The sequence below is a fragment of the Danio rerio genome, chromosome 10 (genome assembly GCF_052040795.2).
Source record: "Danio rerio strain M-AB ecotype USA chromosome 10, GRCz13ab, whole genome shotgun sequence".
NCBI classification, from domain to species: domain Eukaryota; kingdom Metazoa; phylum Chordata; class Actinopteri; order Cypriniformes; family Danionidae; genus Danio; species Danio rerio.
The window spans coordinates 2,519,163-2,534,057 of NC_141030.1; the positions used below are offsets into that span (position 1 = coordinate 2,519,163).

Genomic DNA, 14,895 nt, shown 5'->3' on the forward strand with positions numbered 1-14,895 from the left:
GTTACAGAACACTGTTCATTTCAGTTCAACACTTATGTTCAGCGTCTTTCATTACATTAAACTATGTGGCAAAGTAGTTATATTATGATCTATTTTAAGTTGCGCCAGCAAGTGTATTTATATAGCACATTTCATACACGGTAGACAGTCATTCAATACGTTATAAAAAAAGGGCTAGACAAACAAAAGGTTGTACAAGTCACTTAAGAAATAAAATAATAATAATGATAATAATGATATTAATGGGGCGTCACGGTGGCGCAGTGGATAGCACGATCACCTCAGAGCAAGTAGGTTGCTGGTTCGAGCCATCCAGCTTAATAAAGGGACTTAGCAAAAAAGAAAATGAATTATTATTAATAATAATAATAATAATAACAATGATAATAATAATTCAACACCTTCAAGAGTTATTTGATAAAATGTATTATTATTTAAAATTATGATTATTAATATGAATTATATTTGAATGAAATTCATAAAAGTAATGAATAATATAGATTTTTTATTTAAAAATAAGGAACAATTAATAACTACTAATATAAAAAATATTAACCACTACATTGCAACAATTAACACTTAGGGGAGCACTATATGAATAGATAATACTTGTATAATATAAAATAATTCATATAAATAATTAGCAACCATAAAAGTTTCATTACATTATATAATTTTTTTAGTTATAATTTTTATTAATGTTTATTTATTATTTAATAAATTTTATATGCTTATATACTTTTTATTTTTATTTATGTTTAATCTTTTTTTTATTATTTTAATTTTTTTATTATTTTTTTATTTTATTTTAATATTTAATTTAATTTTAAGTATTTATTTATTTGTATTATTATATATTGTTTTATTTGTTTAATTTTTATTTATTATTCATTTATTTTTATATTATTTTTGTATATTTTATTTATCTTTTATATTATTCTTTTATATTTTATTTATAATTTTTATTTATTGATTGATTGATTTATATATATATATATATATGTATATGGTGATCGCATTTAAAACTATATTTAATCCATATCAATTCCTTACCCTGTGATTTCTGACATGAATCGTTCGTTCTTTCATTAGATCAGTGTTGGTGGTTCTTCACCATCTGGACTCCAGAAATCTCACTCCAGGAGAAACTTCCACGGCTGCTTGGAAAACGTGTTTTACAATGGCGTCAGTGTGATTGATGGCGCCAAAGAAAAGCGAGTGGCCATTACAGTAAGCAGAAACCGTGTGTGTGTGTGTGTGTGTGTGTGCACGTGCGTGTGTATGTGTGTGTGAATGCGCTCACTGTATTTGTCTTGTTAGCAACTGTCAGTTGGCTCTCGTTTTTGCGTAATGAGAGCTTTGTGTTTCTATGGCCTCTCCATGTTCTCCTCCATTATACACACATTTTTTCTTTTTTTTTACAACCATTGTCGTGGGGATTTGGGGGTTAAACTAATTACCAACCCTTTAATTGACTGCCGTAATGACCATGACAGGGGTATCAGGATAATAGCCGGCAAACCAAATGCATAATTTACGAAGCAGACGTCATCGCTCTGGTACTTTACTCTCGCAAATGAAGCTTTATGAAGCCTAGTCTTTTGTCATACTTGCAACATTTATATAATTTGGGGTAGTGCTGCAGGATGTAACGCTGAATTATCGTTATCGTGATAATGTGATATCGTGTATGTGGAATATAGGTATCGTAGACATAAATTACATTCAGTAAAGTTTATTTATAAACTAATTTCGAGAGGAGCACGTGCTTATGATTGATAGCACCTGGTCCACATTAGCTAACACTGATTTACCAATGAGACGACTCCTTAACCACTATAAATAACCTGAGTATCTTAGGGCCTACTCACACTATGCCATCCGTACCGTGCCCAGGCTGCGCGCTTCACTTGGGCTTTGGCGCGGTACGTTTGTAGTGTGAGTGCAAAACGCGCCAAAGCCCGAAACTGATAGCGAGACGTGACTTTTAAGGGGCTGTTTCATATGGATTTATTAATCATTCTTACTGTTCAGTGAACGCAAACTGCCCTAGATTATTAAAGACACAAACCCCTCACTGCACGACAGCTGCACCTTCAGCACACCTCCTCATTCCTGCAGCACGAGGGCTTCATGATTATGAGCGCCAAAAGTGGTGGATCTGTTCGGCGAAATATCTAACTGAGTGTCACCGCATCCCTAAGGACTGTTTGGCGAAATATTTGGCTGTATGTCACTGCATAACAAACCCCTGACACGATAAAACTAGAGAAATCTCCACTGTGCTGAGCGAGAGCGCTTCTCACTGAACAGCGCAACATGACGATGACGAACATTTCGATGACGAAAGCGTGCCGAAGCCCGATTGTGGTGTGACTGCGAATTGGTCGTCGGGGGAGATGGGACGGGGGTCAAGTGTGCTTTGGCCCGGTTCGAGGCAACTGTACATATTGTGAGTACGGCCTTACTTCAGCCATCTTCGTCTTGAAGAATCCCCCCTTCCACCCCTACTCCTCCCATTTTCTTGTCAGGGTAGCACGGAGGCCTAGTGGTTAGCACCATGGCCGCACAGCAAGAATGTCACCGGCTCGGACACTTCCTGGCTCTCCAGTTTCCTCCCACAGACCAAAAACATGTAACATAAGTAAATTGACGAATCTAAATTGACAGCATAGACACTTCACTGCATCAATCTACTTCAAACATTATCAAGCAGGAGAGTTCTCGAGACCTACCTGAACTTGGACTCCCCTCTCGCCCTGCAACGGAAGGGAGCCCCGGGCTCGAGGATCTCACGAGTTCAGGGCTCTCTCCCGGGACAGCATGCCAAACAAGCTTCATAATCAATCATCAGCTAAGAGCGAACTCTTGAATTTAATTCATAGGTTTTTTTATGTAAATTTGACCAATCAGATCGGGCTGTACTATCTTTAGCCGCGCCTCCGCAGTAATTACTTTTAATGACATTACAACATCGATGCTGTCAAAGGAACTGTATAAAAGGGAAAAAAGTTCACAATAACAGGTCACCGGAAGTTTATCAGTATGAGGAAAAACACTCGCTCGGCATATACCCTATTACAGTAGTAATTAAATCAAACATGCACTGTAAAAATGCTGGGGTCCAATTCCTTCATGTTGTCCTAACTTGATTAAGTTAACTTAATAGATTGAAATGAACTTAATAAATGAAATTGCAAGAATTGTGTTGATTTAGCTTATTTTAAATGAGTAGTTTGAAGTGTAGTTTGAGTGTGTAACAACAAATATTCAATTCTAGTTAACATTTAGCAGTTTTATAGCAGCATTTTTATCTTGTGTTGCTCTTTTTTTGTAGGGAAACGTCAGCTTTGCCTGTTCTGAGTCTATTGAAGTGCCAGTGACGTTCGCCGGTCCTAGAAGCTTCCTGGCCGTGCCGTGGGTCTCCGGTGCAGAAAGTGTGTCGGTCAGTCTGGAATTCAGAACGTGGAATAAAGCGGGTCTGCTGATGACCTTTGACCTTCAGCAGAACGCAGGAACACTGTGGCTTTATCTGAGCGAAGCCAAAGCACGACTGCAGATCCAGAAGAGCGGCCGGATTCTGACCGACGTCACAGCAGGTTATAGGATGCAAAACATAAATGTACACAACTATAGAGTTGAAGTCAGAATTATCAGCCCTCCTGAATTATTAGCCCCCCTGTATGTTTTTCCCACAAATTTTGGTTTAACGGAAAGAAGATATTTTCAGCACTTTTGTAAACATAATAGTTTTAATAATTCATCTCTTATAACTGATTTATTTTATCTTTGCCATGATGACAGTAAATAATATTTGAGAAGTATTTTTCAAGACACTTCTATACAGCTTGAAGTGACATTTAAAGGCTGAACTAGCTTAATTAGGGTAACTAGGCAGGTTAGGGTAATTAGGCAAGTCATTGTATAACGATGGTTTGCTCTGTAGACTTATTAGGGGCTAATAATGTCGTCCTTAAAATGGTGTTTAAAAAATTAATAACTGCTTTTATTCTATCCGAAATAAAACAAATAAGACTTTCTCCAGAAGAAAAAATATTATCAGACATACTGTGGAAATTTAATCGCTCTGTTAAACACCATTTAATAAGCATAAGAGGTCTAATAATATTGACCTGAAAATGATTGTAAAAAATAAAAGCCGCTTTCATTCTAGTCGAAAAGACTTTCTCCAGAGGAAAAAAACATTACAGGAAATACTGTGAAAAATTCCTTGCTCGGTTAAACATCACTTTGGAAGTATTTGAAAAAGAAAAAAGTTCACAGGAGGGTGGATAATTCTGACTTCGACTGTACATAATTTGTTTATTTTGACAAGATTCACGTCTCCTGTTTGCTCAAGGGTAACACAAAGTCAACGTCAATGGCACCTGCTGCTCCGAGACTGGCAGCATCTGCTGTTATAAACATGTCTATATGAGGAAATCAAACAAATGCAGCATGAGCATCAGCTTAACATTTACATCACAAACAAACTTTAGTTTTTTTTATCATTAGTCTCATTGATGAGTAAAAAGCAGTATTCAGATATAAGCATTTCACTAGCGTGCGGTAGACAGGAAACTTTTTGGGAAAAAAACATGTCTGTTTTGTTCTTTTAAAATATATAAAAGCTTATAGCGGGCTAAAATGTATTAAATTAAATAAGTTTTTATATATTTAATTTTTATCATTATTTTATTTATTTACATGTAAATTGAATGCTCTTTAATTAAATTTGTGTTAGTGCATTGTTATTTTAGTCGTTTTAAATAATGATGATCATCATTTGCCCCTTTGATTTCTTTTTTGCATGTTTGTCACACTTTAAAGGGCACCCATGGTGAAAAATCTACTTTTCAAGCAGTTTGAACAGACGTGTGTTGGTATAGTGTATAGACTGTCATATTGGGGTGATATAAACACACACAGTCCTTTTTTTTTTTTAATTTAACAACATAAAAACCGTGGACCAATTGGAGCGGTTTTCAGACCGACCGCAACTTTACGTAGGAGTGCAGTCCCCCTGCCCACCAATATTGATTGACAGCTTCACGTAGCATGTCCTGGTAGTCACGTGTATAATCATGTCAAAAAGACCAGACGTGCGCAAAGCAACCGGGAATAAATGGTCTGTTCAGTTTGCTAGGATCATCAATCATCATCAAATGGGATCAAGAGTGAGTTTCACATGTTTAAAATGTTTTAAAACAGTGCACGTGTGTAATAAAGTACAGCGATTCACTTCAGCTTTACTTCATCAGCTCAACCGCGTGTCAGAACAATTATAAAAGAGGCTTCAATCCTGGTATGTAGACGTTAAATCAGGTTTATTTTGTACATTAACATAACAGATATCCATACAGCAGTGGAGATTAGCCTGTATCATGTCACGTTTGCGTGCAAAAAGATTGGAAAGTAAACACGCTCCATCTTTCAGTGTGTGTGTGTGTGTGATCTTTGTACATTGACATTGTGTGTGTGACTCATGATTGGTTAGTCAGTTTTTTGGAAAACCGTAAGTCCGATCGGTTAAAAAAGAGGTAGCAACCCGAGTCAGACCAGTTTGGAGTAAGTTTGGTGGTTGAAGTATGAACGTTCTAGAAGAACTAGGTCCCACATGAGCTCATCTGTTACGCTCTCCGCCAGCACCTTGTGCCAGAGGAACTGGTCCGATGGGTCCAACTACTCTTTCGTGAACCAAAAAGCCAAGTCAGAAGCCCAGCTGGAACATCAAAACCATTTGAAGTCTCAGTAGGTGTACACCAAGGAAGCGCCCTTTCTCCGCTTCTCTTCATTCTCACAATGGACACCATTACTCGAGACATTCAGCGTCCAGCGCCATACACAATACTCTATGCTGATGACCTGTTCTTGGCCTCTAACAATAAGATTGACTTGAAGCAATTTGTCCAGAGCTGGGACGAACGACTGGCACGACATGGCTTGCGACTAAATCTCAAGAAGACCGAGTACTTGACGACAAACCCGAAGGAAGATGGCACAATAAATGTCAGTGGCACCGACATACCACGTACGAAAAAATTCAAATACCTCGAATCGGTGGTTACAGCTGATGGTGACCTGCGACCTGAGATCACTGCGCGGATCAATGCCACATGAACAAAATGGCGTGCGACAACTGGCGTGCTCTGCGACCGTCAGATGATGGATTATCTGAAATCGAAAGTCCACCGAGCAGTTGTTTGTCCCGTCACCCTGTATGGAGCTGAATGCTGGTTGATCACGAAGACTGCCGAATGACGTCTCGCTGTGATGAAAACGAAAATGCTGCGATGGATAAGCGGAATCACCCGTTTTGATCATGTTTGCAATGATGACATCTGACAGCGATATGGTGTAGCACCAATCAGAGACAAAATGCAAGAAGCCTGCTTTTTGTGGTAAGGCCGCACACTACGTGCAAGCGAATACTCTCTTGCAAAGACCGGCCTCAACATCAATGTTGAGGGAAAATGTCCGAAAGGTCGTCCAAAGCAGCGATGCCTTGATACGCTACACGCCGACCTTGTCGCCGCACGATTTCATCCTGACAAAGCCTTAAACCGCGACAAATGAAGAAACTGTTCCAAAAGAGCCGACCCCGCAACCATACGGGACTAAGGCCAAAGAAGAAAAAGAAGAAGAGTATGAACGGTCTAGGAAAAGATTCTTGTCGGCTAAGTCCCTTTATTAATCCGGGGTCGCCAAGGCAAGAATGAACCGCCAACTTATCCATTAAGTTTTTACGCAGCGGATGCCCTTCCAGCTGCAACCCGTCTCTGGGAAACATCCACACACACACTCATACACTACGGACAATTTAGCCTACCCAATTCACCTGTAGCGCATGTCTTTGGACTGTGGGGGAAACCGGAGCCACCCCCGAGGAAACCCACATGAAGGCAGGGAGAACATGCAAACTCCACACAGAAACGCCAACTGAGCCGAGGCTCGAACCAGCGACCCAGAAACCTTCTTGCTGTGAGGCGACAGCACTACCTACTGCGCCACTGCCTCGCCCGCCTAGGAAAAGATGCACATAGATATTAGCTTAAAAAGAAGAAGAGGAAGACAGAAGAATATTAAGTTTATATAGTATAACAGTATGTTGGCTTTCTCAAGCCACCATAATTAAACTGGCTATGTGTACAGAAGAAAGCCAAACTAATAATGCTACATGATGTGTACCAGGCTAGTACTGTTGTCCACCATTGTTGTTTTGATTGTCAAGTACTCAGTCTTGCCTATAGACTGATAATCGTCTGCATGACACAATCACATTTTTATAGTTTACATGGATGAACTCTGTTCTTATCTTTGCGGTTTATGTAAAAGCAATCCCCCAATGCAGCAGGGAGTGTGTGTTATTTCTGCCAGATCCACAGAGTGTGTTCTTTCTCTCCACAGGTGTTAATTTAAATGATGGTCAGTGGCACCGGCTGGAGCTGGCCATCCGTCGTGTGCGTCTCGCAGTCACCGTGGACCAAACGGACAGCTCTGCAGTGGCCACTTCTGTCTTCGCGGCTCCTGACAGCGTGCTATTCTTAGGCGGTAAGAAGCACCTTTAGCGTCCGTCGGCTTCTGCTAACACACAGGAGCCATTTCCCAGAGTCATTTCCCTCTACACAAGCCCCATCCTTCAGCTTAATCAATTCGCCTTGTCAGTCAACAAAACCCCCTTCCGCTGAGAAAAGCACATTGGTTTACCTTTCCAGCAGTTTGTGTCCGAGTGCAGAATGACGCTTTAATTGCCTTCAGCTCACCAGAAGAGAGAATGAAGCGTGTCTCTGCATGAACAACACACTCTTCCCTCTAAGCTGATTTTGGATGAAAGTAAAGCATGCATCACAGCACATGCGTAATATAATATAACAGCACATACATGAACATATTATAAACAGCACATACAGTTGAAGTCAGAATTATTAGGCAAGGTAGGGTAATTAGGCAAGTCAGTGTATAACAGTGGTTTGTTCTGTAGACAATCGAAAACCAATAATAGCTTAAGGGGGCTAATAATTTTGACAACAGTTTTTAAGAATAAATAAAAACTGCTTTTATTCTAGCCGAAATAAAACAAACAAGAAGAACTTCTTGCTGTGTTGAAATATTAATATATATATATATATATATATATATATATATATATATATATATATATATATATATATATATATATATATATATATATATTTGTCATGGTGGGCTCACTCATAAACACACAGGCTGTTTCTCAAATGCGTTCTTGTCTGTCTCAGCATGTCTGTCAATTTAAAGTTAACTCAACTAAGACAAGCTATATATATATATATATATATATATATATATATATATATATTTTTTTTTTTTTTTTTAATTTATTTATATATATATATATATATATATATATATATTATAATTATATATATATATATATATAATGCTAATATATATATATATATATATATATATATATATATATATATATATATATATATATATATATATATATATATATATATATATATACATGATGAAGGTTAGCCCTTTAAAAAGCATTGGATGCAGCCCAGAATGCACTGCACCAGGTCTGCAGCAAGACCCCTTTCAGAAATTGAGAAAAAACTGTACTGGACGTTTGGCAGGAGCATCATGTCTGTTTGACGTGTCATCTGAGTGTTTCGAATCCTCTTAGTCCTGTGACCTGGGTGTTTTGCCTCATGCTTTGGTACAGTGCTTCGAAACACTTGCGCTTCGGGATCTCGACACTGTGTTGAAACGTCAGTTTCATGTCAACCATCCCTACTTTCAACTGGGTTTGGAACAAAACTTTGCAGGACATCGGCCCTCCAGGACTGAGTTTGGGCACCGCTGGACTATATAAACCACTCACTTTCACAGACACTTTGCTGGGTCTTGTTTTTCCTTGGGAAGCATTACAAAGCGTTTTTGTCCTGTTTATCCTGCCGTGGTATTTTTTTTTTTTTTATCTTTGCGTTGTTTATTATTCCTGTTGATTCCTGTCCTGAACTTTTGCCTGTTTTTTGACCTCACTCTTTGGATTATCTGTATGCCCGTTTTTGTTCCTGTCGACCATTTCCTGCTTGAATAATCATTGTTAATAAATACTGCGCGTTGATCATTACGTCAATTGCCAGACATAGTCATTACAACTATTATCCAGACATATTACAATTACAAAATCCTAAAACAGAATTGCTGAAATATATTAATTATTTAAAATATTATATATATATTTAAATATTAATTATGACATTTTATATTTTATCATAAGTAGAAATTGAATTATACAAATAAAACTAGCTTAAAATATTGACTGATTGATATATATTGATATATAATTGCTATAATATTGACTGATTGATTGATATTACACTGTATTTGGCAAAATCTGTGTCTTAACCACTGAGCTTGTCTGTCCTCAGGATGTCCAGGAGACGGCAGCGGCTGCAGAAACCCGTTCAATGTTTTCCAGGGATGTATGCGGCTCATCCGGACGGACGGCGCTTTAGTGGATCTTATCAAAGTGCAGCAGATGTTGTTGGGAAATTTCAGCGATCTGCAGATGGACGTGTGTGGGATAGTCGACAGGTAAGCACTCTTCCTGTCAATTACGCTTTTACGTGAACTCAAAAACAAACTCTTCCCCATATTCCTCCTCACCTAATAGATGCGTTCCACTTGATTATGTAAATGCAGAGATTAATTAGCTGGAGAAACGGTGATGAATACTGATTTGGTAAAAGATGCCGATGATAAACCTTCAGGGAGAAGCTAACTTCGTTTAAATATTCATCTGTCAGATCAATCGCTCTCTGTTTTGCTCGAAATTCAGCTTTTGTTGACAATTTAGTTTCAAAAATGTGGTACAAATTGCGTTTGTGCTCAAGCACTATGAGCTTTCCAATGACAAAGTAAATGAAACTGCTTATTCTATGCCATTTATTATCCATTGACGCTGTAAGAGGATGTCATTTTTCAGTTTTGCCAAGGGTTTTTCAACCAGTGCCAAAAACTCTCAGAATGTACAAATATTGGCCAGGCTGATATATCTGTGTATTGCTAGTATGCGAATACCGTATGCATTATGCTAATTTGCCAAATATGAGACATATTGTTAGACAAAACTGCATTATAATTGCAGTTTGGCTGTATTCGCTGGCCACGGCTCAATGGATAATGCAGAATGTTGAGTTTGCGGAACAATAATGGTGATTCTTTTATCATTGCAAACTTTTTCACATGCTGTTTAAATAAATAATAAAAACCCAGCAGGCACACAACGTTAAAAGACGTTAATATTAGGTTAGATTTAGGTTGTGACATCAGGTGACCAAAATTCAATGCCTAAGAGCGCAAAACGCAGGGCGCAAACACTTTCAGGGCGTGTCAGGACGCGTTTTTGCTAATATAAGGACGGGAAATCTGCCTTGTGCCGTGGCGCATGGTCTAAATTCGCTATTTACAGGACGCAAAGTAAGTCTAAGTGGAAAAAATTTGCATTTCACAAGCAAACAGTTAACAGTTTCTTAACAGAAAACTGTTAAACAGAGCATCTACTGCGTGAGAATGAGAGATAATGGATCTACTTTCACTTTCGCTTTGGATAGGGAAACCTTTACGCACAGACATCAATGAGTCTATAATTAAATACTTTTGTTTGTTAAGCGCAAATATTCATTTTAAAACTATTTCTAAATTCAGTTCTAATTTCCAGCAAACAAATAAATGAATAATAATAACAAAATGTGCTCAAAAACCTGAGTTATATCCTAAAACACATGCTGTGCCCTAAAACCTGACAGGTGGGCAAATCTAAGCTTGTTTTTAATAAAACAAATATAAATATGGATATAATGAATAATACTGCTAATAATAATAACATTATACAAACGCAAATTGTTATGAATGAACTGAAAAAGCCTCCCGAGATGAAGAAGACATAAAAGCAGTGATTTTTCATATTTATATGGGCTAGAAAATAATATGTTTTGTAATATTTTAATCCTTTATATTTATATTCTATATCTATTCTTATTATATCCTATATATATCCTTAATATTTAAATATTTTCATATGTAAAGATATTTGGCTATTGCTCTCTTGTGTGTATTAAGCAGTGTGTAAGCGAGGCGCAACTCTGCGCTGGAGTTTAGACCGGGTTTGTTTTGGTCTAATGAAAAATCTATTATAGTTTCTCAAAATAGCAACGCGCCAGCGGTCCGCCTCAGAACGCCTCCTTTTTAGACCAGAACGCCTATGGGCGCACAAATGAGCGCTAATGCATTTGCTATTTAAACAACGTAGCGCAACGCCTCAAAACAACTCTTGCGCCAAGCTTAAACTACCAAAAGACTATTGCACCACGCCTTGCGCCAACCTGCGCCGGGTGTATGATAGGGCCCTAAGAGTCTAAGGACAATGTTATTTTGACATCAAATGATGTTGATATTTGGTTGATTTTAGGTTCTGTTGGAAAGTGACTAAAATCCAACGTCGAGCCAACATCTTAAACCGATGTCATACTGAAATTTATTTGTCAGGTATGGCAACCAAAATCCAACATCTTATAGACATCATAGTGGTAATGTCCACACAACGTCAAGCTGTTACATCAGACGTTGATATTTCCTTGATTTTAGGTTGGACATTTGACATTGACGTCAGCCTGACGTTGGTTTTTGACGTCAACCCAATTTTCATTTCCAAACAAAATGCAACATCCCATGACGTCGGGGTACAATGTTAATCTGATGTCATGTTGACGTATATATTTGCATATGCATATATTTATATACACAAAAATATACACAGTATGTACATATATATTAAGTAAATATCTGGGATGTGATTAATCATGAATAATTGTTTGACAGCATTAATCATAAGCAACTGAGCTTCTGTCAATCTACTGAAGCAAATGTAGCTAGGCTATTATATTGAGCCACTTAGCTTCTCCCCGGCTCTGCTTTCTTCTGTGTTTTTGATGGATGCTAAATGCACTGCTGTGACGGGAACTCGTGACACACAGCCTTGTGTCTCCAGTGAGTATGGTTTCATGCTGACACTTGATGCCGATGTAGATGTGCGGTGTGTGAAAGTCGCGTTGCCTCCGGGTTCTCGTTTACATTCTGAAAGGTCTCGCTTTCGTCTGTCATACTCGTTCAGCGTTCTCAACGCTTCTGGGATCTGTGTTTATTTGTTTGTTTAAAGAGTTTACCATGTTTTCTGTGATGTTTGCAGGCTACTGTGATGTAGAGTTGGTGATTTGAACACTCTTCCTGCACCGCTTGTGACATGATAGATTGCTCTGTTGTGTGGGGGGTTTGTGGAGAGTTTTGTTCTTTTTGTTTGTTGTTGTTATTGTAGGAACTCAAAACCAGTTCCAATCAGGCTTGAAAATTGGGCGCCAAATTGTCTCAGTCATCACAATCCCCGATAACTAGGCACCAATTGATTTAGATTGTTTTGACCAATACTTCAGCCAAATCAGTAAATTATTTAAATCTAACCAAGGGGGTTTACAGGATTTTCAGCGCAAACTGCCTCACAAGACTCTTTTGAATGACTCCTTTACATGGTCATGTGCTCGCCTTGGCCACATCCTGCCAGATGTACAATTTCGTAGAGACAAAGGCCGCATTTACACTGCGCTGTTCAAGTGAGTCAATTCCGATTTTTTTCTCCAGTCAATACAATGCAAACTTTAAAAATGCAATCGGCTCAAAGAGAATAGGCTGTTCTTAACAGATGTGTTTTGAGTTTGGATTTAAATTGTGAAAGAGAGTCTAAGTGCTCTATTTTGACGGTCCATGCGCAAAACGGAAAGCGCAGGGCGCAAACGAATTCAGGGCGTGTCATAATTCATATTTTCTAATATAAGGACGGGAAAATCTGCTTTGCGCCGTGGCGCATAGTCTAAAAGGGTTGAGTTTGTTTTCTTAATGAGTTATAGGTGTGTTTTGAGAATAAACCAATCAGAGTCTTATCTCCCATTCCCTGTAAGAGCCAGCTGTGTCGCGCCATGAGCGCATTTGCTATTTACATGACGTAAAGTAAGTTCACTTTCACTTTTGCTCTCGTGGATAGGGAAACCTTTACACACAGACATCAATTAGCCTATAAAAAAAATTTTTTTCGTTTGTTAAGCGCAAAGATTTGTTTCAAAACTATTTCTAAATTCAGTTCTAATTTCCAGCAAACGAATAAATGAACAATAATAACAAAGTGTGGTTAAAATACTGAGTTATTTCCAAATACACCTGCTATGCCCCATATGGTCTGAAACCTGACAGTTGGACAAATCTAGGCTTGTTTTTAATAAAACAAATATAAATAAATATAATAAATATATTCAATATTTAATAAATAATCCTGCTAATAATAATAACATTATACAAAAGGAAATTGAATGAACTGAAAAAGTAGTGATTGTTTCCCGTTAGGTGTCCTGGCCATTTATTGTCAGCCCGAGATGCTACTTGTTTCCTGAAGCAGCATTAAGAGCTGTGAAAAGACACTTTTGTGAATGCAGTTTAGCATGTCAAGTGCTAGCGTCAGTTTCACACCCTTCACTGCCTCTGAAAACACACACAATGGGTTGTGTTGAGCCTGGCCACTCTCTGCTCTCATTAGCGCGCACACACAGTTATCGAGTCTGCAGGCATGAGGCGAGAGCTGAAACACTGAGGGTTATTACCTCTGGAAAAGGACTGTAGGTTGTGCTCAAATAACATTGCTGCCCATAACTAAGAAATATGGGACGGCAGCCGGCTCTCATTGGCTTTACATGTGGCCCTTGTGAACCCCAGGGCCCTCTGCAAAAATGAGTGCAAGCGTGGACTAGACGGAAACAGAGCGGCTTTATTAACCCCGGACCCAAGATCATATGAGGCAAGCAGAGATGATAAAAGTTGACCATGTACACATAGACATCACCTATATAGTATATAACTGAGCTTAACCATGTTCATAAATAATAACTTAAGCTACTGGTTACTAGTTAATTAGTTAAAGTTATGGTAACTAAAACGCTTTTCCGAATATGAATATGTAATACAGTAAAACACATTTTGGCAGCAAAGTGGCTCAATGGTTAGTTCTGTTGTCTCACAGCAAGAAGGTCGCTGGTTCGAGTCTTGACTTGCGTTTCTGTGTGGAGTTTGCATGTTCTCCCTAAGTTGGCATCTATCTATCTATCTATCTATCTGTCTGTCTGTCTGTCTGTCTGTCTGTCTATCTATCTATCTATCTATCTATCTATATCTATCTATCTATCTATCTATCTATCTATCTATCTATCTATCTATCTATCTATCTATCTATCTATCTATCTATCTATCTATCTATCATGCTAATTCACACTAGAATCATGCTAATTCATGCTAGAATCATGCTAGTCACATGCTATATCATGGTAGAATTGTGCTATTAACATGCTAATCTATTTATCTATCTATCTATCGATCGATCGGTCCGTCCGTCCGTCCGTCCGTCAGTCCGTCCATCTATCTATCTATCTATCTATCTTGCTAAGAACATGCTAATTCACATTAGAATCATGCTAATTCATGCTAGAATCATGCTAGTCACATGCTAATTCATGGTAGAATTGTGCTAATAAAATGCTAATCTATCTATCTATCTATCTACCTATCTATCTATCTATCTATCTATCTATCTATCTATCTATCTATCTATCTATCTATCTATCTATCTATCTATCTATCTATCTATCTATCTATCATGCTAATTCACACTAGAATCATGCTAATTCATGCTAGAATCATGCTAGTCACATGCTATATCATGGTAGAATTGTGCTAGTAACATGCTAATCTATTTATCTATCTATCGATCGATCGATCGATCGATCGATCGGTCGGTCGGTCCGT

At 38.1% G+C, this 14,895-nt stretch overlaps 1 protein-coding gene across 7 annotated transcripts in view; it reads left to right on the forward strand.

Annotated features, from left to right (window-relative positions):
• The window catches only part of cntnap3 (contactin associated protein family member 3), a 231,396-nt gene that overhangs the window by 119,104 nt on the left and 97,397 nt on the right, over positions 1-14,895 (forward strand). For all 7 annotated transcript variants that reach the window (XR_015500683.1, XM_087269955.1, XM_087269957.1 and 4 more), the window contains exons 7-10: positions 1,093-1,230; positions 3,338-3,599; positions 7,408-7,551; positions 9,426-9,591. Coding sequence is in view for 6 of the 7 variants with exons in the window: in XM_087269955.1 (XP_087126081.1) it covers positions 1,093-1,230; positions 3,338-3,599; positions 7,408-7,551; positions 9,426-9,591 (710 nt within the window). In the remaining variant the exon portion in view is untranslated. The remainder of the gene's footprint in view (positions 1-1,092; positions 1,231-3,337; positions 3,600-7,407; positions 7,552-9,425; positions 9,592-14,895) is intronic.